The sequence below is a fragment of the Trichosurus vulpecula genome, chromosome 5 (assembly GCF_011100635.1).
Source record: "Trichosurus vulpecula isolate mTriVul1 chromosome 5, mTriVul1.pri, whole genome shotgun sequence".
NCBI lineage: Eukaryota > Metazoa > Chordata > Mammalia > Diprotodontia > Phalangeridae > Trichosurus > Trichosurus vulpecula.
In genome coordinates this window covers 271,694,773-271,715,392 of record NC_050577.1, presented here as the reverse complement: position 1 = coordinate 271,715,392, position 20,620 = coordinate 271,694,773, and the positions used below count along the sequence as shown (strand labels likewise).

General features: G+C 48.1%; 2 protein-coding genes across 3 annotated transcripts; both read left to right on the top strand.

Annotated features, from left to right (window-relative positions):
- The first annotated feature begins 201 nt into the window (after positions 1-201).
- Positions 202-5,318, top strand: IGFBP6 (insulin like growth factor binding protein 6). The gene is made up of 4 exons (XM_036761239.1): positions 202-585; positions 3,541-3,680; positions 4,108-4,227; positions 4,945-5,318. The coding sequence occupies exons 1-4, from the start codon at positions 258-260 to the stop codon at positions 5,065-5,067; spliced, it is 711 nt and encodes a 236-aa protein (XP_036617134.1). The 5' UTR covers positions 202-257; the 3' UTR covers positions 5,068-5,318.
- Positions 5,319-6,059: 741 nt separating this feature from the next.
- SOAT2 (sterol O-acyltransferase 2) lies at positions 6,060-18,162 on the top strand. 2 transcript variants are annotated; one of them, XM_036762093.1, is made up of 15 exons: positions 6,060-6,459; positions 6,892-6,947; positions 7,285-7,421; positions 7,592-7,651; positions 7,884-7,991; positions 8,848-9,124; positions 10,970-11,039; positions 11,898-11,982; positions 12,244-12,289; positions 12,526-12,655; positions 12,966-13,063; positions 14,620-14,718; positions 16,199-16,331; positions 17,190-17,335; positions 17,709-18,162. In XM_036762093.1, the coding sequence occupies exons 1-15, from the start codon at positions 6,384-6,386 to the stop codon at positions 17,757-17,759; spliced, it is 1,572 nt and encodes a 523-aa protein (XP_036617988.1). In that variant the 5' UTR covers positions 6,060-6,383; the 3' UTR covers positions 17,760-18,162. The 2 variants fall into 2 exon arrangements, with proteins under 2 accessions (XP_036617988.1, XP_036617989.1); XM_036762094.1 differs by lacking the exon at positions 6,060-6,459 and having other exon boundaries at positions 6,868-6,947; positions 7,277-7,421.
- Positions 18,163-20,620: the final 2,458 nt, after the last annotated feature.

Here is a 20,620-nt window from a genome sequence, read left to right as displayed (position 1 = left end):
AACAAAGCAAAAAAAAAAAAAAAAAAGACAATTTGGGAAGTAAACAGAGAATGGGAAGGGGGAGGAGGGAGTACCCAGGTGGGGGGGGCCTCTCGAGTCCCACCCAGTTTGGGGAATGCCCCTGCCCCCCCTCCTTCACCTGGCTCTTAAAGGGGCCGGCCCGGGGCTGGCCAGCTACTTAAGGCGGAGGGGCTGCGGGAGCCTGCAGATGCGCTCCGACTGCTCCAGGAGGGTGGGAAGGGGTAGAAAACCAGGCCATGACCCCCCGCGGGCTCTTGTTGCTGCTGCTGCCCCTGCTGCTGGGTGCCCGCCTGGGTACCTCGGCACGGTGTCCAGACTGTGGGCAGGGGGCGCCGGCGGGCTGCCCCGGGGGCTGCTTGGAGGAGGAGGAAGGGGTAGCACAGCCGCAGCCAGAAGGGTGTACAGAGGCCGGAGGGTGCGTCAGGCGGGAGGGGGAGCTATGTGGGGTTTACACCCCTAACTGTGGCCCAGGGCTCCAATGCCACCCCCCAGAAGATGATGAGACACCACTCCGAGCATTGCTGCTTGGCCGGGGTCGCTGCCGAAGGTCCAGGGGGCCATCAGGTGAGTTCGAAAGCCCGGCCCCACCTCCTCCCAGGGGCCTGGGTGAGCCCAGCCCCCAAAGGAGGGCTAGAGAGACTGGCCCCCCTTGGGACTGTGAGTTTGACCCGTCCCCAACTCTACTCCCTCATTCTTAGCTCTTCATTGTCTGTGCACCCATCCTCCTGGCCCTGGAGTCTCTCTCTACCAACCAGCACTCCCTCCTCCTAGGTTAAGTGCTGGAGAACTAAAGCACAAAAGGGGAGCCTCTAGGGAGATGTAGCTAAAGTGGGGGTGGGGGGCAGCAGTATAGATTACAACTAAAAGAGGCAGGGTCTCACACCTTATTACCATTACCTACAATATTCTATTACTCCCTTGTCCCCATGGAGTAAGTGGGGAGAGTGGAAGAGTCTGAAGGTCTGAGTTCTGGGGGCCCAGAGGAGATTTTAGAATACATGCAGGATTTTGATTTCTTTATCATGAGGGAACTCCTGGTATCAGAATTCCCAAGTCCTAGGAAGTTGTCAGAGAACCCCCCCCAAAAAAACAGTTGTGACTTGTCCAGTCAGATGGCCAGTAAGCACAAGAGAAGGGATCTGAACCCAGGTCTTCCATGACTGAGCTCCAACGCTCTTTATCTCTCCGTTATTTCACAGGGCCTCTTTAGGTTCTTATTCCTTTCTTCCTATTTCCCTGAGAAACTGGGGTGGCAGGTAGAGTTGGGAGTCTAACTGTAGTATCCCAGCCCAATATGTCCAGTTCTTGTTGCTCAAGACTGAGGAACCAGAGAAGGGACCAAAATTCCTGCCTCCCATTTTCCACTTCTCTGGGATGGAGAGGAAGAGCTAGAACACAAAAAATCCTCACTATATTCACAAATGTATTCCCTGTGCAGTCAGTCACTCTTAGTCTGGAAGAAAAGAAGAATCAGAACAGCAGTCCCTCTATTTCCAGCACCCAGGGAAACACACTTGGGAATGGCATGGAGAATAAACCCAGCCTGCAGGTTTCCCTGATCCTGCTAGCCCTACCTAATAGCACTGGACAGAGGTCGGTCAATCTACAAGCATTTTTTATATGCTTCTAGATGCCACGAACTGTGCTGGGTATTGGAGACACAAAGGAAGGCAAAAACAATTCCTGCTATCCACAAGCTCACAGTCACATGGGGGAACAACATGAAAACAACTAGGTACAAACAAGATATAAACAAGATAAATTGGAGATAATCAACAGAGGGAAGGGACTGGCATTAAGGGGGATCAAGAAGAGCTTCTCATAGAAGGGGAGCTCTTAACCAAGATGTAAAGAAAGCTAGGGAAGTCAGGAGGTGGACATGAAGAGGGAGAGAATTCTAGGCCTGGGGGAGAGTCGGTGGAAATACCCAGTGTCAGAACATGGAGTATCTTGTTCAAGGAACAGCAAAGGAAGTCAGTGTCAGGGTCAAAGTAAATGAGCCTGAGTGAAGTTTGAGAAGCCTGGAAAGGTAGGGGCCACCAGGTTATGAAGAGGGCAGAGGTGAGTCAGAACTTGAAAGGGTATTAGGAGTAGGGGGAGCAGAAGGGAAGGGGATAGAAGAAAACACCAGTGAAAGAAGGGGTATCACCCCTTCTGGGCAGGGGTATCACCAGGCGGTCGGGGGTGGGACAGAAGGATTGCGTCAAACCCAAGAAAGTTGGAGGGACAGGAAAGTGGTGGAGAAGAAGATAAGAAACCCTCCCCTCACCCCAGTACATATGAGCTTATAGTGGGTGCAGAACAAAGCTTACAATTACTTCATGATCCAGACTGGTTAGATCTAGGATATCCAGGCTCAATCCAGAATTGACCGCATGACTTGGACTGAGGTCAATTGTTTGGTATATCTGAAAGGTAGGCTGCTGTTGCCGTACATCAACCTTATACAGTTCAAGAACTTCGGGATTTGCAAAAAAAGATTTACAGATTAAAGCTGGTGGAGGTAGAAAAAGACGATGTTCCACAGGAGACTTTCTCATTGGCCACAGACAAACGGAGGAAAGGTCACAGAAGAGAAATAGATTTTGTCTTTGGGGCAAGAGGGATATAGACTAGAGCCAGTGAGGAGATATAGCTGATTCCTTTACCTGGGATAAGTTCCAAGAAGCACACAGTACCCTCTCTCTTTGTTCTCTGATGCTCAGCGCTGCCCCCCACCATCCTGAGTATCCTTCCCCCCATTCCCCAAATCCCTTTCACCGACTCCCTTGCCTGGATCCTTCCCAGTGGTGAGAAACAAGTCTACAGATCACAAGGCACTCCCTGCACTCCTTCCTAACGTTCCCCACTCTCCCCATCCCAGAACTACCGAACCCTTCCTCCACCTCAGGACGGGGCTAAGGGACCAAAAAGAGATCCAACAGGGAGGGACCCCTCCCCCAGCCCCTGCTGGATTTCTCTGAGAGTAACCAAACCTCAGGCACCGGGAGGGGTAGGGGTGAGTCACAAGCAGGGTCAGGAAGGGGACACACATTCCTTTTCTGTCCCTACTGACCCCCTCCTCTCTCCCCCGCTGGATCCCCATCAGTTCCTGGGCTTGGCACTCCCCCTTCTGGTTATTTGTGGAGTGCTCATTAAGAAATTGGCTCAGGGGAAGTTTCTGAGCATGTCATACATATAAATAAGAATAGCAACCTCTCACATTTTTATAGCGCTTTACATTTTTCAAAATTGGTTCACATCTATTTCCTCCTCACTGTAGTCTAATCAGGTGGTTAAGGCCAATTGTATTAAGCATCGTCTGACAAATAAAAACATTAAAACCCAGAGAGGTATTAGACCCAGCATTTCTGACTCCAAAACTTGGGCTCTTCCCAAATCAACCCAAAGCTTTTCTCTTCTTCCCACTTAGGAGGGGGCTGAGGAATAGGGGTCTCTATCTCTTTTCCAAGTCTGGGATGAGGGGCCTCCTCTCACCTCCCCATCCTGATTATAGATCTCCCGTCTATCTGTCCACAGGGGAGAGTCCTAAGGGAACCAAGCCCAGCCCAGGGGGCCCCCAGCAGCAGGATGCGAACCGTGGAGGTCGAGAGAAGAACTCGGGCACCCCCTCCACTCCTTCCCGACCCAGTCCTGGGGGTGGACAAGACAGTGAGATGGTGGGCAAGGGGGTGACAAGGAGTGGGGCGGGTTGATGACAATACTGTGGGGAAAGGGGGGGGAATGGTGGAAAGAAAGACCTTGGGAATAAGCACCCCTGAATCTGCCTCTTAGGGAAGGGCTCCATGGGTCATCTGTCAGCTCTAAAGGGTCCAGCCCCTTGACTCATAATGGAGTAAGCTTCAAGGGTGGAGGTAAGCCCTTTCCAGAGGCTTGCTTTGGCTAATTCTTTCTTCATTGGTAAGGAATGAGCCCCTCTCCACGCCAGAGTGGCATATGACAGAAGAGATGGAGGGAAGCCAAGCCTGCAGCAACCCCCCTACCCAGGGATGTCAGGGAGGAGAGAGTATATGACCTCTGGTTCTAAGAATCCTCTTCTCTCCTCTGCCCCACCCCTCCCCCATCACACTGACCATGTTCCCCCAGGGTCCGTGCCGCCGCCACCTAGACACAGTGTTACAGCAGCTCCAGGCTGAGGTGTACCGAGGTGCTCGAACTCTTTACGTGCCCAACTGTGACCACAAAGGCTTCTACAGGAAGCGGCAGGTGAGGACACACTTTCACCCCCTTCCCTACATCCTTCAATTAGCCCCTAGACATTTATTGAGTCCCTATTACCATTCATGCAAGGTGTGGCATTAAGCACTCTGGGGGCGTGTAACAAAAGAACAAGGCACAGCGGCTGCTCCCAAAGAGCTTATCAATTAGTTGGGGAGATAGATTTTATACGCACACAAATGTGTGTATAGGATATATGGGCATGAAGAGGGAACTAATAATTCAAGGCAGTGTTGATTAATTACCCAATGATTAGTGAAGGTATTAAGCAGCATGAAGGAGGAAACTGTCACTGGGGGGATCAGAATGGTCAGGGGATTTGAGTTAGGTCTTGAAGGACAGACAGAATTTGGATAGCGAAAGGGAGAAAGTGAAGCAAGAGTCAGAAGAACAGAAGTCATGGTGGGTGGGTCAAGTCTAGGAACCTAGGGGCCACCTCATATATATATACATACATATATATATACATACATATATATATACATATATATATATATATATATATATATATATATATATATATATATACCCACTTATGGATCTGCCCTGTGCCCTGCTTGAAAGCTTGAAATAGGAGGCAGGAGTCTAACATCTCCTTCCTCAAATTCGTCCCCCTCTCCCACTGGCTTACTGACAATCAGGTCCTGCCAGCCTAACCCTGTAGAGGTGAGACCTATTCACTTCCATCTCTGTGTCTCTACCCAGTGTCGGTCATCTCAAGGGCTGCGCAGGGGACCCTGTTGGTGTGTAACCCGAATGGGACAACCTCTGACTGGCCCCACTGAATCGGATGCAAACTCCCTCTGTCTTTCTGACCCCAGTGGTTGAGGCAGAGGCAAGGAAGAGTAGCTGGGGCCACTGATGGAGCTGGTCTGGGGGAGTGCCATCATGGGCTATTTATTGAGTGATGAAGAACTCAAGGAAGAGCAGCCCTGGGTTCCCCCTCCCCCTTCCCCCAGCATCTCCATCTCCCCCGGTCCTTCCTCAAGCTGGGCTGTGTGTGTCAGTGACTCAACTACATGATAGTTGAGAAGGCTATTGGTGTTGGGCTGGGTTGTTAATAAAACCGAGTTGGGGTCTTGGTGTCTGTGTGTGATTACCTCCTTCCCCTGCCCCTCTCCCTCTTCACACACATACCTGTAACCCCCTGGCTTATTCTATCTTCATTCCAGCTCACTCTCCAATTTCTTACTACCCCATCCCCAAGCCAGTCATTAAACCCTTCCTGTTGCCTAATCTCCATCCTTCCTGAGATATTTGGAAGTCCTTTGGTTGCTGATCTTCCAGACCAACCGCATCTCCCATCCACGGTGCAGAGAGATGGGGGCAGAGAGAACAATAATACCTGCCTTCTGTCACGTTGTCTATCCTACTTTGAGGACTTTGTCCCTGATGCTGATCTCCGAACGCCATGGGGAAAGAGAAAGGTTAATGGTTAATCTTCGGAGTCACCTCCCCCAACCTCTACTCTGATCCTCAGGGAAGAAACATAATAAAAACAGAGTCTTATCCCTCCAGGTGTATCTCAGGGAAAGTGGGACCTGAACCCTCAGGGACCCTAGCAGGTGCTTAAAAAGAAGCTAGGTAGCTTCTTTTAACTTGCTTGAGGGGGTGGAAGTAGGGGAATAGTCTCTTCCCTAGAGATTATCCAGATATTCATATCATCTTCAGTGTTTCTAGTGCCACAGAACTAAGGAGGGGGACTTGGTACCTCTAGGGTGCTATGAGTCAGCAAGGAGGTGTTGGCCTCCTACCAATAACACAAACATATTTCCCATCTTTTTTTGACCTTCAGTCTTCTGTGTGGCAGGCAGCTGAGAGGATATCAGATTGATAATAGTTCTAGATAGGCAAAGAAGCCTTGTGCAACTAACCCAGCTACCATTGTTGGTGAAAGGCCTATAGAGGAGCGGGATGAATTGGAGAAGACAGGAAGCTGAACTAGAGGTGAGGGGTGAACTCTTAGATCTCTCTGACAGGTGCAAAGTTCATTCTTAGGAACCCTCATCCTCATAAGATAACCTTATCAGGGGCCTAGCAGGCCCCCTTCTCCAGAGAGGACTTTAGTCCTCACTAGTCACACAGTGCACGGGCACCGACTGGGGCAGGTGCTGTGAGGGGAGCCAGTTATCTGCTCACATATCATGGAGCCAAATGGGACCCAGCTTCGGAGGAGAGAGGGTCTGGGAGAGAAACAAGCAAACAACTCCCCCCTCAATGGTGAGTCCCAAGGGAGTACAGGAAGACCTGTCAAGGACAGGGAACAGAGGAATGCAGAAGTGGGGAGAGGGGAGGAGGACAGGGAAGGAGGGGACAATGTGTTGTTGAAAAGGCCTTAGGTCACCTCAGTCCTTTTCCCTACACTGGAATACCAGGAGGTTGTAGATGGAGCCTGTAATTTCAGACCTTGTCTGCCTGAGAGAAGAGAAATACCTAATGTTGGAATGTTTGCCCGATTAGTCTGATCCCAGCTTTGTCACTGGCCTTGAACTCCTATGGAAGGGAAGTTGGGGGGTGTGGAGTGCAGTGAGAGAGGGAAGGGACATAAGGATTAGTATTCTAAAAGGTGGCTGAGGCCTCCCTAGGGTCAACGACAATACAGTCCAGATACTTCCGACCTCTTAGATGTGGCCAATGGCCCCTCTCTCCTAGAAAGTACCAAAGAACGTGAAATTCCTGACCTGGTGCAATTGACAAGGCATATGGAGGTGAGTGGGCTGGAGGGGGACTGGGTTAGAGGTCAGAGATAAGGTCCCAGAATCAGAGGTCCAGTTGGATAGATGCTGAGGTGAGAGGGAAATCATGAAGACTGGCTTAGAGGTGAAAGTCTTGTCTTGAGGTTAAAAATCAGTCATGAGTCAAGGGTCAGTAAGGAGGTAGGGTCAAGTAGCCCCGTAGTTTCAATCACAGGGTCAAAAAGGGGGGAGGGGGCAAGGTTGGAGATACAAAATCAGTCTTTAAGGAATCAGAAGTCAGTGAAGGTCCAAGACTAAGAAATGAAGGAATCTGGGGTGGTCTGTTTTACTCTGGCTCTAAGTCCCTCAGGCTGTGAAGGCAGAGTTGCTGGAACAAGCCCACCAGCAGCTGTCTAAGCTGTTTGATCAGGCCATGTGGGAAGCTGTGCAGTCCTATTCACCTCAGGGCTGGGGAAAAGCCTCAGCCTCCCAGGAATCCCCAAAAAGGTAAGGACCAGAAGATGGGCAGCAGAAGCCCTCCCATTCCGGGACATTAAACATCTCCCCACCAGCCCCTTTCCCCAGGTTGGCAATGAACGCCTCCTCAGTTTCCTTGCTTCTGTCCCCTGGCACCGCCCCTGTTCTATGGAATTTCTCTGTTCCTCATCTCCATTCAGAGCCCGGGAAGCAAATCTTGAGAGACGGAAAGTTTTCATCCACCGCAAGTCACTGCTCGAGTGAGTCAGGGTGAAGGCAGTAGTTAGGGGTAGGGGAAGAGATGAGGGCAGATAGAAACCAGGAATCCTAACCTCCAGTCTTGGGTGGACCGGGGAAGATGCTCTAAGTCTTAGTTTTCCCAGGAAAGGAAGGGGAGGGAAGGATAGCAAGATGAGATATGATTGAGTCAGAAAGGGGTTTGGACAGACCAATGACTGAACTCCTTAACCGCGCCCAAACTTGTCCTTCCAGCGAGCTGATGGAAGTTAAGCATTTTCGAACCATTTATCACATGTTCGTTGCGGGTCTATGTGTCTTCATCATCAGCACGCTGGCCATAGACTTCATTGATGAAGGAAGGTATGGGTGCTCTGTGTACCCCAACCTATACCACGGTAACAGGCCCCCCCCCAACACCATCTTAATCCTTCCTTAGGAGTCTCCCTCCCCAGATGCGTTCCATTCTGTTTTCACATTTTCCCTGGAGAGAGAGAACACAAGGGCTAATTAGGTTAGGGAGATGGGTAGGTGAGAACCCAAAACCTTGGGGAAGATGGCTGGAGCCATGAGGCCTGGGTTGAAATTCCAGTTCAGACATTCACTAGTTGTGTGACTTGTCACTTTTCTAAACGTAATTTCCCAAATGGCTAGAATAATACTTTCACCGAAGAGTCAGTATAAGGAAAACAGTAGCCTAAAAGCCTTACATCTGGTAACATTAGGAACATCAATATCTAGATGGGGGTGTCCAGAGGAGGATAAAAGTACTCATACCACCTGTATAGGTCATTTCCAAAGTGTCCTTGGGGAAATTCCACCTCCTGAAAGAGACCCTACTTAGGTCAGTCAGTCCATAGGAATCTGCTAGTTACCTACCATGTGCCAGCCACTGTTAAGAGATAGAAATAAAAGAAAGTCAAAAGACAGTCACTGCCCTCAAGGAGTTTACAATCTATTAGGGGGGACAGCATACAAACAGCTATGTAAAAACAAGCTACATACAGGATAAATCAGAAATAACCAATGGCGCTAAGGGGGAGGTCAGGGCTATGAAACCCACAGTATTTCATGTAGTCCGGATTGGATCAGGATGATGAGCCAAGTTGAAGGGTGTCCCTGGGGTCCAGGTCCCGTCAGGGCAACGTGGAAAGGAGAAAATCAAAGACGGCAGGTGACTAGAGTGTATCTTCCCTGTATCTCCTCTTTCTACTCCAAGGCTAGTGCTGGAGTTTGACCTCCTGATCTTCAGCTTTGGACAGCTGCCCCTGGCCCTGGTGACCTGGCTGCCCATGTTCCTATGCACACTCCTAGCCCCGTACCAGGCTCTTCGGCTATGGGCTAGACCCAGAGGCCAGGGGACCTGGTACGCAGGGGCGGGGCTGGGGGCAGGGCTCCTAGCCATCCAAGTGTCGGTGTTGGGTGTCCTCCCAGTCCACGTGGCCCTGGAGTACCAACTGTCTCCTGCCTCCCGATGTATCCTAGTCTTTGAGCAGGTGGGGGCTGAACTTGGGGCATAAGGAGGTGGAGTGGGGGTAACTCTGATGGGTGGGTAAGGCTCTGTAAGGACAGTTAAGTCTGTAAGGGATGGGGCCAACCTTAAGAAAGAAGAGGAAGAATAATGAAAGTGGGGTCAAACTGAAGTCCCTTCCAAAGAAGTCAACTCAGAGGTGGCCCAACCAGTCCAGGGACACTGGAGGCTGCCTACTGCAGGATCAGTAGGACTAGGGAGAACCCAATTCTGACCTGCTGTTCTCTGCCATCTTCAGCCCCTGTCCTCCCTCCAGGATCACTGAGTGTTTAGGTACTATGAGGCACAGAGTAAGCCTAAAACATTGTGGTAAAGTGGAGAGCACTTTGTATTTAGTGTCCGGGGACCTGGGTTTGAATCAATCTACTAGTCAATCATTAATTATTGACTGCTGTGTTCTAGGCACTGTCCTAGGTGCCAGAGCCAAATGGTCCCTTTCTTCAAGGAGCTTACATGGGGTGAAGGGTCAGGGTGGAAATATGTATATACAAAATAAATCAAGATTAGTTTTTGAGGGGAGAGCGCAGCAGTAGCTGTGAGGACCAGACCGAGGTGTGGTGCGAGTGCTTTCCAGTCAAGGCGGACAACCAGAGCAAAGAACCAGAGACAGGGATGGAGCATCCTGTGTGAGGAACAGTGGAAAAGCCAATCCAGCCAGGCTCCAGAGTGCAGGGAGAGGAGGAATGTTTAAATAGGCTGGAAGGGAAGATTGGGACGTCGTGGAGGGCTATAAAAAAGCCAGAAAGAGAAGCTCAGGTTACATTCTGGAGACAATCTGGAGCTGCTGGAATTGGAAAGTGCCACAGTCAGATGGAGCTGTAGGGAAAATCACTTTGGCAGCTATGAGGAGGGAGGACCGGAGAGAACAAACCGGAGTCAGGAAGATTGATTTGGAGGCTATGGCCGGAGACCAGGAGACAGGTGCACTAAAATGGTGCCCGTGCAAGTAGGGAAGGGAAAGAGAATGAGAATTTATAGAGAGCACCTACTATGTGCCAAGTGCTGAGCTAAGCCCCCCCTTTTTTTTTTTACCAAATACTATCTTATTTGATCCTCATATATCCATATGAGGCTTTATTTTATAGTCGAGGAAACTGAGGCAAACAAGTTAAGTGACTTGCCCAGGGTCACACAGCTAGGATGTGTCTGAGGCCATATTTGAACTCAGGTCTTCCTGACTCCAGGTGTGCATTTTACTGCAGCAAAAGCTGCCTCTAAAGAGAGGGAGACCCAGTGTGAGATGTGTTGGGAAGACTGAAAGGATAACATTTAAATCCTGTCTCTAACACTTACCAACCTGTATGACCTAGCACAGACCAAGTCACTTCTCCTATATGGACTAGACTAGATAAGCGCCAATGTTCTCTCCAGCCATGAAATCTAAGGGTTACTTCAACTCTAAAATGTACGCCCAAGGAGCTTTCAACACTGACGTTTAATAGCTGAGAGTGCCACTCTCCAGCCGACCTTCCCTCTCTCGCAGAAAGCACTAAGCTGGGCGTCACAAAGCCTGGCTTCTAGTTTTGGTTGCTCCATTAATTCCCTATGTGACTTTGGACCGTGCCTTTCCCTTCTCCCGGCCTCAATTTCCTTGTCTGCAAAGTGGGACAATACTCCAACGACCTATGTCACAGCATTATAGTCACAGCTATAAACAGCAAAGGGCCACGTGAGGATCGTCCTTATTCTTTCAGACTTGTATCCCTCGTACCCAGCACGGGGAGGTGTTCAGTAAATATTTGTTGACTTCAAGCTCTGATATCTCTTTCCAATTTTAATGTAATATGATTCTCTCCCAACTCCTACCCAGGTCCGGTTCATGATGAAAACTTACTCCTTCCTGAGGGAAGCCATACCTGTAATCCTCCACGCTAAAGGAGGTGAATCCTCTGATGGGTGTATCAATTCTTCGGTCCCCACACCGCCCATTTCTCTGAAATTCCTGCTCCATCACGCTCATTCCTCACCACATGATCTCTGCATAGACAAAGAAGGCAGATGCAGATCATGGTCTCTGCTGTGTGGGCTTAAACACAGCTCCCTCATTAGGCACTGGCTAGCTCTCCACCTTGACTTAGATCGCCACCATCATCCTTTCCCCTGGGATAAACGATAAAGGGGGTGGCATTGCCTCCAGAAGGCCCCTGTGAAAAAAATGACATGGTCAGAATTGTTAGGAAGGTAACTTTGGGCCTGAGATGATAAATGGAAAGCCTGAAGACAGAAGGGTGCCCTGGGCAGGGTAAGACCTCACCTCAGAAGATAAAGTGCCTCTGGGGGAGGGGCAAGGGAGGTAATTACAGAGAGGCCAGGAAAAATAAGATTGCCTGCTACTTGCTGGCTTGGAACAGACATTATTCCTTACATTCTTCCCCTACAACCATCATCCGTTTGTGCCTCTGTCTCCCAGTCTTTTTTCTTTTTTTTTGAGGGTGGGAGGTAGGGCAATTGGGATTAAGTGATTTACCCAAGGTCACACAGCTAGTGTGTCAAGTGTCTGAGGTCAGATTTGAACTCAGGTCCTCCTGACTTCAGGACCAGTGCTCTACTCACTGTGCCACCTAGCAGCTCTGTCTCCCAGGCTTAATCCCCTTATTAACTCCTATGGAACCCCATCAGAGTCCAGTCCTTCTCCACCTCTCCCCTTATGAATCCATTAGTCCCCAACACCCTCTGGCTCCCCCAACCTAGACCCATCCTTCTTCTTCACTTTGCCTCTGTCTCCATCACCACGACAGGTGAAGAAGCTCAAGCTCCCAGTTTCTCCAGCTACCTGTACTTCCTGTTCTGCCCCACACTCATGTACAGAGAGAGTTACCCCAGGTGAGAGTTTTCTGCCCTACCCTGAGTGCCTGGTCCCATCCAAAGCCCTGTCTTTCTCCTTTCCCTTTCTCCTTGGGGTCCTTAAGCCTACCCTGAATCCCTCCTTCTTCCTGAAGGCACCTCAGATGTCCCAGATCCCAATCCCTCAGGTACTCCCCCCACCACCACCATAATTGAGCAACTGAGGTAGAGGGGACTCCAGGGGTTCAAAAGTAAGACCTCTTGGGGAGTCTGTGACACTCCTCCCAATTACTGCTCCAGGACAACCTATATCAGGTGGAATTATGTGGCCAAGAACTTTGCCCAGGTCAGAGGATGGGAAGTGATGGTGGTGGGGGGAGGGAAGGAACCTGCTGTTGGGGGGAAGGGGAGGTACTAGGGAATTGGGTGGGAAAAGGCCTGGTGGAAACTTTGGGTAGAGAAAAGGTGTGGGTTCAGGGAGAAGGATTCAGAAGCTGGGGGTCCAAATGAGATAGATATTCAGGATGGGTGGACGCTCAAGGTAGCTGCCAATGATCTCCGGTGCCTCCATCCTCTCCCCAGGCCCTGGGGTGTCTGTTCTATGCCTGTTTCATCCTTGGCCGTCTCTGTGTGCCCGTCTTTGACAACATGAGCCGTGAGCCTTTCAGCACCCGAGCCCTGGTACTCTCCATCCTGCATGCCACACTGCCTGGTGGGTCCATCCTAGAGATGGTGGAAGCAAAAATGGGATGCGAGATACAGGATGCTTCTTTTGGCCTAGTGGGAAGACTTTGGCTGGAGTGGAGGGGGAGGATATAAGCAGCCAACAGCAGTTTTTAAAACTAAGAAGATAAAGTTGGGCATGAGATACTGAAGTAGAGAGCTTCCACCAGAAAAGGGAAGGACAAGAAGCGTAAAGGAAGAGGGAGACTCTGGGTGGAGCAAGGCCTGACCTCAGATGATGGAATGGCCCAGGGAGAGGGGAGGAGGAGTCTGATCTAAACTCCCTCCATCACCCCCAGGTATCTTCATGCTGCTGCTTATATTCTTTGCCTTTCTTCACTGCTGGCTCAATGCCTTTGCAGAGATGCTACGGTTTGCAGACCGAATGTTCTACAGGGTAGGTGGGAAGAAGGGGAGAGGGAAATACAAGTGGAGAGAAAGGAGAAAACTTCACCAGTAAACAAAGTAGATGGTCTCCCAGGGGTATGATTTCAGGAATTTGGAATGTTCCTCTCTCCCAAAAGATACCTCCCCAGTACTAGGAGTATTGTTGAGCTGTTCAGACAAATTTCACAAGTCAGAAAGCCCAAAGTTCAAGGCTTGTCTCTGACACATCCCACCTATATGACCCTTAACCTCTTAGCTTTCCAGGCAGCCCTAGAACATCTGGGAATTTTTGACACATATACTAATCAATGAGAAAAAATTTTCATTCTCTTACTATTATAAGACTTTCTCCATAATTGTTGTTTTCGTTCAGTTGTGTCCAACACTTTGTGACCCCAGTTGGGTTCTTCTTGGCAGAGATACTGGAATAGTTTGTCATTTCCTTCTCTAACTCATTTTACAGATGAGGAAACTGAGGCAAACAGGGCCCTTGTGTGACCTTGCCCAGGGTCACACAACTAGTAAGTGTCTGAGGGTGGATTTGAACTCAGGAAGATGACTCTGTATCCAGTACATAGAGTGCCAGGCAGTCTTCAGACTGCCCTAATTAAAAGTACAAAATCCCACAGTGAGAAGTAAACTGTTATCAAACTTTATCAATCATTGACACCTTCATGTAAATTACTTTATCAGACCCTTTTTAAAAATATTTTATTTTTCCCCAGTTACATAGGAAGACAATTTTTTTATTTCTTAAAATTAACAAATTTATTTATTTTTAGTTTTCAACATTCACCTTTGCAAGATTTTGAGTTCTAAAATTTTTCCCTCTCCTTCCCTTTTCCCTTCCCCAAGATGACCTGTAATCTGATATAGGGTATACATGTACAGTTATATTACATGTATTTCCACCTTAGTCATATTGTGAAAGAAGAAACAGAACAAAAGGGGAAAACCATGAAAAAGAAAAAAAGAGAGAAAACAGTATGCTTCAATCTGCATTCAGACTCCATAGTTCTTTCTCTGGATGTGGACAGCATTTTTCTTCATAAGTTGAAGACAATTTTAACATTCACTTTTTAAAAATTTTTAGGTTCCAAATTTTCTCTCTCCCTCTCTCACCTCCCCCCTCCCTGAGAGAGTAAGCAATTTGTTATAGGTTATACATGTTCAATCATGCAAAACATATTACCATATTAGTCATTTTGTGAAAGAAGACACAGACCCCAAAAAGAAAAAAAAAATACAAAAAGCAAAAAATAGTATGCTTTGATATCAGATCCTTTTCTAAGAGCAAATTTGGATAGGGATCTAGGAATGCAGGAAGGTGCAGTTCCTTCAGGTGACATCTCCCAGGAAAAGGTGAGATTTTGTCCATTTCACAACCTTCTAGGGAACACAGGGATGGAGGAGGGGGAAGGAAGGGGAAGGGGAATTCTGGGACCTGGAGAATCCACGCAGTCCACGTTGGAGCTGGGGAGTGCTAAGGCAGAGCAGATAAGCTGTTAGGAGCTCTCTCCTCAGTACTAAGCAGCTGGCCCCTGACACCTGCCCTCCTGTCCTCAGGACTGGTGGAACTCAACATCCTTCTCTAACTACTATCGCACCTGGAATGTGGTGGTCCATGATTGGCTCTACAGCTACATATACCAGGATGGACTTCGGGTAAGAGGGAGCCCCCAGACCACCTGTTCCCAGAACTCCCCAGAACTCTCAGACCTTCTGAGAGATCTCTCCATGTCCCTCAGCAAGAAGGTTTCCTTGCAAACATTCAGGAGATAAGATTGGCCTTCTTAACTTAAGTCACTGAACCTTCTTAGACCCCATAGACTTCACCTGTAGAATGAGGGGGTCACACTAGATGGCTTCTGAGGTCCCCTCCAGCTTTAGGGCTAGTGCTGGGATCCTAGAACCTCCTCCTAGCCTTTTCCCTACTCACTCCTCTCCTCCAACTCAACTGTTGAGAAGTCCTTGGAGTTTTCTAACTTCTTTTTCCCTTTGCTACTATTTATCCAACATCTTATTCTTCAGCCCACCTCTCTCCCTGACCTACCATCCCTCACTCAGCTTTAGAACAGACTCATAAAAGGTCAAAGCTGGAAGAGACCTTAAAAGCCACCTAGTGCAACCCTTTCCTTTTATTTTTTTAAAGAATCTTCATTTTACAGATGAGGAAACTGAGGCAGAACTGGACCTTGTGCTTCCCTCCTCCAGCTCCCTACACAAGGGCTCTGGCTCTGTTGCTAGTCCCCTGGCCACCCACCTCCACCCCCCATACGCCTCCTGTCCTTGTACTAGTCTTTCTCTTTTTTTTTCTTTTGTTGGGAGGGTGTAAGGCAGGGCAATTGGGGTTAAGTGACTTGCCCAAGGTCACACAGCTAGTAAGTGTCAAGCGTCTGCCTCCTGACTCCAGGGCCAGTGCTCTACTCACTGCACCACCTAGCCGCCCCTTACTTCTCTTACAAGTCTGGAATTGCAAAGGACCTGAGACTATAGAAAATTAGAACCATAGAGATTGTCTAGTGCAGGAGTTCTTAACCTTTTTTTATGCCATGGATCTCTTCGGCAGGCTGGGGAAGCCAATGGATCTCTTCTCATAGAACATTTTTTCAAATGTATTTTTTAAGCACAGAGTTTTTTTATTCTTTTCTTTCAGTTCCAAATTCTCTTCCTCACCCCATCCCATCTCCCATCTAATGAGAAGGCAAGAAAAACAAAACCTGTTATAAATATGTCATATAATGTTTTTAAACGCACAAAAGAAAATATATAGGATTATACTTATATTTTTATTTTTATATATATTATATATCAGATATATTATATATATTTATATTTTATATTTAGTTACCAAAAAAATTTTTGAAAGTTCTTGGGCCCTAGTGCTAGTCCAACTTTTTTGATTTTTGAGTAGAAGAAATTGAGACCAGGAGAAAAATGAGTTAAGACCACATAGCTAATCAGCATCAGAAAACCAGGTTCCTCTGATTGAGTCCAGTGCCTCTCTCTTCTCCAGTCCTTCAGACCCCATCACTTTTGCCTCTTGACTTGCTTAGGAAGGTCTCATGGGAAGAGGGACAGAGGAAAGGAAGAAGTTAGAATACAGCTTGAAGAACTCGCTCCTCTGCCCTCTCTCCCTCCCCAGCTTTTGGGCTCCAGGGCGCGAGGGCCAGCCATGCTCACTGTGTTCCTGGTCTCTGCTGCCGTCCACGAATACATCTTCTCCTTTGTTCTGGGATTCTTCTACCCGGTTATGTTGAGTCTCTTCCTTTGTGGAGGTAGGCAGAGCCCTTGTCATCTACAGCCAGGGCCAGTTGATCATTCTGATCTTCCATGAGGCATCTTTGCCCTTGGTGAATCACTATGGAAAGGGTGCAGGGTGGGGAGGAACACAGGAGATCCAGAGGGAAGAGCATCAGACACTCAGGGTCTTGTTGTTCAGTTATTTTTCAGTCGTATCTGACTCTTTGTGACCCCATTTGGGGTTTTCTTGGCAGTGATACTGGAGCAGTTTGCCATTTCCTTCTCCAGCTCGTTTTACAGATGAGGAAACTGAGGCAAACAGGGTTAAGTGACTTGCCCAGGGTCACACAGCTAGTAAATATCTGAGGCTGGATTCAAACTCGGGAAGATGAGTCTTTCTGACTCCAGGCATTGGGCCACCTAGCTGCCCCATGCTAAATGAGACACATCTTGGCTAAGAATCAACCTTACTTTTTCTCAGCATTGGGAAGAGAGAAGGGAAATGAGATGAGTCCTCTCCCTCTGGTACCCCTCTTAGCAGGCTATTACCTGGATAAAGACTGAAGACAGGAAAAAGCTCTGTGGGACATAGGGAAGCCCAAGCACTCTCTTTGAACAGCTTGGGGAGATGGCACTCAGGAATCATTGAGGGATATCATAGCAATCCCTCTGGGCTAGGGAGGAGTGCTGATGGTGCCTAGGGGCCAGGAGGAGATGTTTGGGAGAACATTTCTTGAGGAGTTAGAGGCATGATTGGCGGGGGGAGGTAATTTGAGAGGGGCAATTCCCAAGGCTGAGGTGGGATGCCTGGGAGAGACACTGAAGGCAAAGGGGAAGGCTGGGGGATGATGAGGGGAATGGAATCCCATACCCATCTAATCTCTTCTCTCTAGCAATGCTTAACTTCCTGATGCATGACCAGCACACTGGGGCCGCGTGGAATGTCCTCCTTTGGACAATGCTTTTCCTGGGCCAGGGAATAATGGTCAGCCTGTACTGTCAGGAGTGGTATGCCCGGAAGCAATGCCCGCCGTCCGAGGTAAGGGACCACTTCCCTAATTCCTTCCTTCCTACTTCTTTTCCTAGGCCAAGGCCCTCAGATTGTCCCAAATGTAGCCGTCTTTCTAGGTGAATGACAAGGCATCTTTCTCACCAGTCAGTTTACTTTTCCCACCCTTGCTCCCAGATGCCTCAACCTCCCCACTCCTCCAGCCCCCATTGTACCCACATACACTGGCTCTCCGGCCAATGAAACTCCTTTCCCTTTAAACTCATAAACTTAGGACTGGATTTCATATTGTAGAGGGGGTTTCTGTCTCCCCACTGCCAGCCCAAATTCACTTCAGGGTGGAAGTTCTTTTGGATCCCTCACAGAAGGGGCCTTTGCTCACACTCTCCCTTCTCTGGCACAGACGAACTTCTGGGGATTGGTTACCCCACGATCCTGGTCCTGCCACATCTAGAGGTCAACATGCTGCTATGTTCCTCCAGCCAAAGTCTAGACCTGGGATTTTACTCCCAGAGTCTCAGCCCCATCCCCTGGAACCAAGGCAGTACAATCCTGAGTACCACTCTGGTGGCAAAAAAAACAGCTGGAGTACATCAAACCTGCCAGTGGGTTCCAGAGAAAGAAACCAGGAGACAAACAGAGAGCTGGACAGAGGGAAAGGTCCTCTCTCTTCCTCTACCTCAGGTTTCAGACACAGAGCTCTGCCCACTCTACACCTCTCCAGAGTTGAAAAGACTTGGGGGAACCTTGGAAGGACTTGAGAGAATGAGGAAACTTGCATAAACTGGGGGGTGTTGGGGTGTGGGGGAGTGGGGGTGCTGTCTCCTGTTCCTCTTACCCCCAGCAATAAACTTCCCTTTTTGAGTCCATTCATTGCAAAATTGTCACTGCACATACAGATTAACTCTGTGGCTGGGAGGGAATGAGGACGGGGCTACCTTAATGAATGAAGATCTGTTACTTCTGTACTCCCCAACTTCCCCTCTGGTCTTTGTCCCATATATACACATTCTCAGATTCTCCCACTCCTGCTCCTACAGCTCTGCTACCCCTGCATCCCTTTTGTGACCCTTCTACTCCCAGCCACCATGGCCTCCTCTTACAACTCCTGATACCATTTCCTGGCTGGATATATACAGATAGATAGATAGATACATACATACATACACACATATATATACACACACACACATACATACATACATACATACACACATATATATACACACATACATACATACATACACACATATATATACACATACATACATACATACATAATACACACACACATATATATACACATACATACATACATATATATATGGGACTCAATAAATGGTTATTGGTTGATTGATGGGCAATATGGTACAGGAAAATGAGCACTGGGCTTGGTTTCAAACACTAGCTCCTATGTTCACCAGCTGTGTGGCTGTGAACAAGACCCTCTTTGAGCCTCGGGTTCCTCATCAGCAAAATGGGAATAACCCCTCCCTGAGTGTTATTGTGGGAATAATGCTTTGTTACTCTTGAAGTACCATGGAAATTTGAGTTATCATTGTAGATATTATCCCTGTTATATTGTTGATTGTGTGTTTGTCCTTCATTCTCAAAGAGGATCGTGACATCAGGGAGATGATGACGTGACTTGCAGTTGACTTTGATGTGAGGGAGGGAGGGCTCTGCAAGGTCACCAGCCTCACTTTCTCCTCCAGAGCCACCTGGGTCCAGTGGCCTGATATTCATCAGGATGACTGAAGATGACCCAGGATGCAATGGGAGACCCTGGACCATTTAGGCTAAGGCCTTTTCAGGTACTCACTTAGAGTGTGGTAATGCCCATTCAGTGAATAGGTCTCTTTAAGAAGTGAGTCAAGGGATGGCCCCTTTAGCTAGAAAAAAGAAAAAAAATCAAGCTGGGAGGGGAAGACACTCAGGGTTGCTCTCCTTCTCCCTCTCCCTCTCTCTCTCTCTGTCTTCCTCTCCCTCTTTCTCTCTGTCTCCCTCTCCTTCTCCTCCTCTCCAAAGGAAGGTAAATTTTGATGGCCAGAAGTTGCCCACTTAACTTGGCTAGACTTCTTTCTTTCTTTCTTTCCTTCTTGCCTACCTTCCTTCTTTCTTTCTTTCTTCCTTCCTTCCTTTCTCTCTCTCTCTCTCTCTCTCTCTCTCTCTCTCTCTCTCTCTCTCTCTCTCTCTCTCACAAAACCTTAAACCCAGTATTGATATACTACTTTAATAATGATGTACCACTTTTTAATATATTGATGTACCACTTTAAGGTTTACACAGAGCTCTACATATATTATTTAATCTTATTCTCACAATACCACTGGAGTTTGGTGATATTATTGAGAGCATATAATAATATCACCCCGTTTTTATAGATGAGCAAACCGAGGCAAACAGAGGTTATATGACTTGGCCAGGGGCATACCACTCATAAGTGCCTTTATGCAGGAGTTGCACTCAAGTCTCCCCTACTCCAAGTTAAGAGCTCCCTATCTACTATTCCACCTTGCTGCCCCTAAAAGCACACCTTTCTCCATGTCTTCTTACTTTCCATGATCTCTTTGTTGAGAATCTTCCTTCCATCGGTGCAGATCACAGCCCATGCATGTGTCCTCGTCCTGTGTCCTTTTTACCCATGCACTCAGTGTAGCACGTGAAGCTGAGATGCAACAGAATATGGATGGATTCTCTGCTGCTTGTGCTAATTTTGGCTAAACAATTAACACCAAGAAAACACAAGTCCTCCACCAGCCAGCACCACACCATCCATATGTGGAACCATCAGTTACAGCAAGTGGAGAAATTTTCAATGCTATGGATAAGCTCACTTACCTTGGCAGTATACTTTCCAGGGGTGTGCACATAGATGAGGAGGCTGACCATTCATTGCCAGAGCTAGCTCAGTGTTTGAGAGGCTCTGAAGGAAAGTGTAGGAGAGAAGAGGTATCAGACTGAAGGTCTATGGAGCTGTTGTGCTGACGTGGACAGCGTACCAACACCATACCAGGAAACTGAATCACTTCTATTTGAATCGCATGAAAAAGATTCTGAAGATCAGCAGGCAAGATAAGGTATGGGATATTGAGGTCCTTTCTCAAGCTAAATTGCCAAGCATTCACACTCTGCTATAGAGAAAGTGACTCCAGTGGGCTGGCCACATTGTTCTAATGCCAAATGGTCATTTGTCTAAAAGACTATTTTACAGAGAACTCACACAAGGCAAGTGCTTACATGGAGGTCAGAAAAATCAATACAAGGACACTCTCAACGTCTCTCTGAAGAACTTTGGAATTGATGGAGTGAAAT

Coding starts and splice junctions, on each gene's coding strand:
- SOAT2 (XM_036762093.1), top strand. CDS start 6,384: ATGGAGCCAAATGGGACCCAGCTTCGGAGGAGAGAGGGTCTGGGAGAG. Junction 7,652..7,883: donor CACCGCAAGTCACTGCTCGA/GTGAGTCAGGGT, acceptor TTGTCCTTCCAG/CGAGCTGATGGAAGTTAAGC. Junction 7,992..8,847: donor GACTTCATTGATGAAGGAAG/GTATGGGTGCTC, acceptor TTCTACTCCAAG/GCTAGTGCTGGAGTTTGACC.
- IGFBP6 (XM_036761239.1), top strand. CDS start 258: ATGACCCCCCGCGGGCTCTTGTTGCTGCTGCTGCCCCTGCTGCTGGGT. Junction 586..3,540: donor AAGGTCCAGGGGGCCATCAG/GTGAGTTCGAAA, acceptor ATCTGTCCACAG/GGGAGAGTCCTAAGGGAACC. Junction 3,681..4,107: donor GTGGACAAGACAGTGAGATG/GTGGGCAAGGGG, acceptor ATGTTCCCCCAG/GGTCCGTGCCGCCGCCACCT.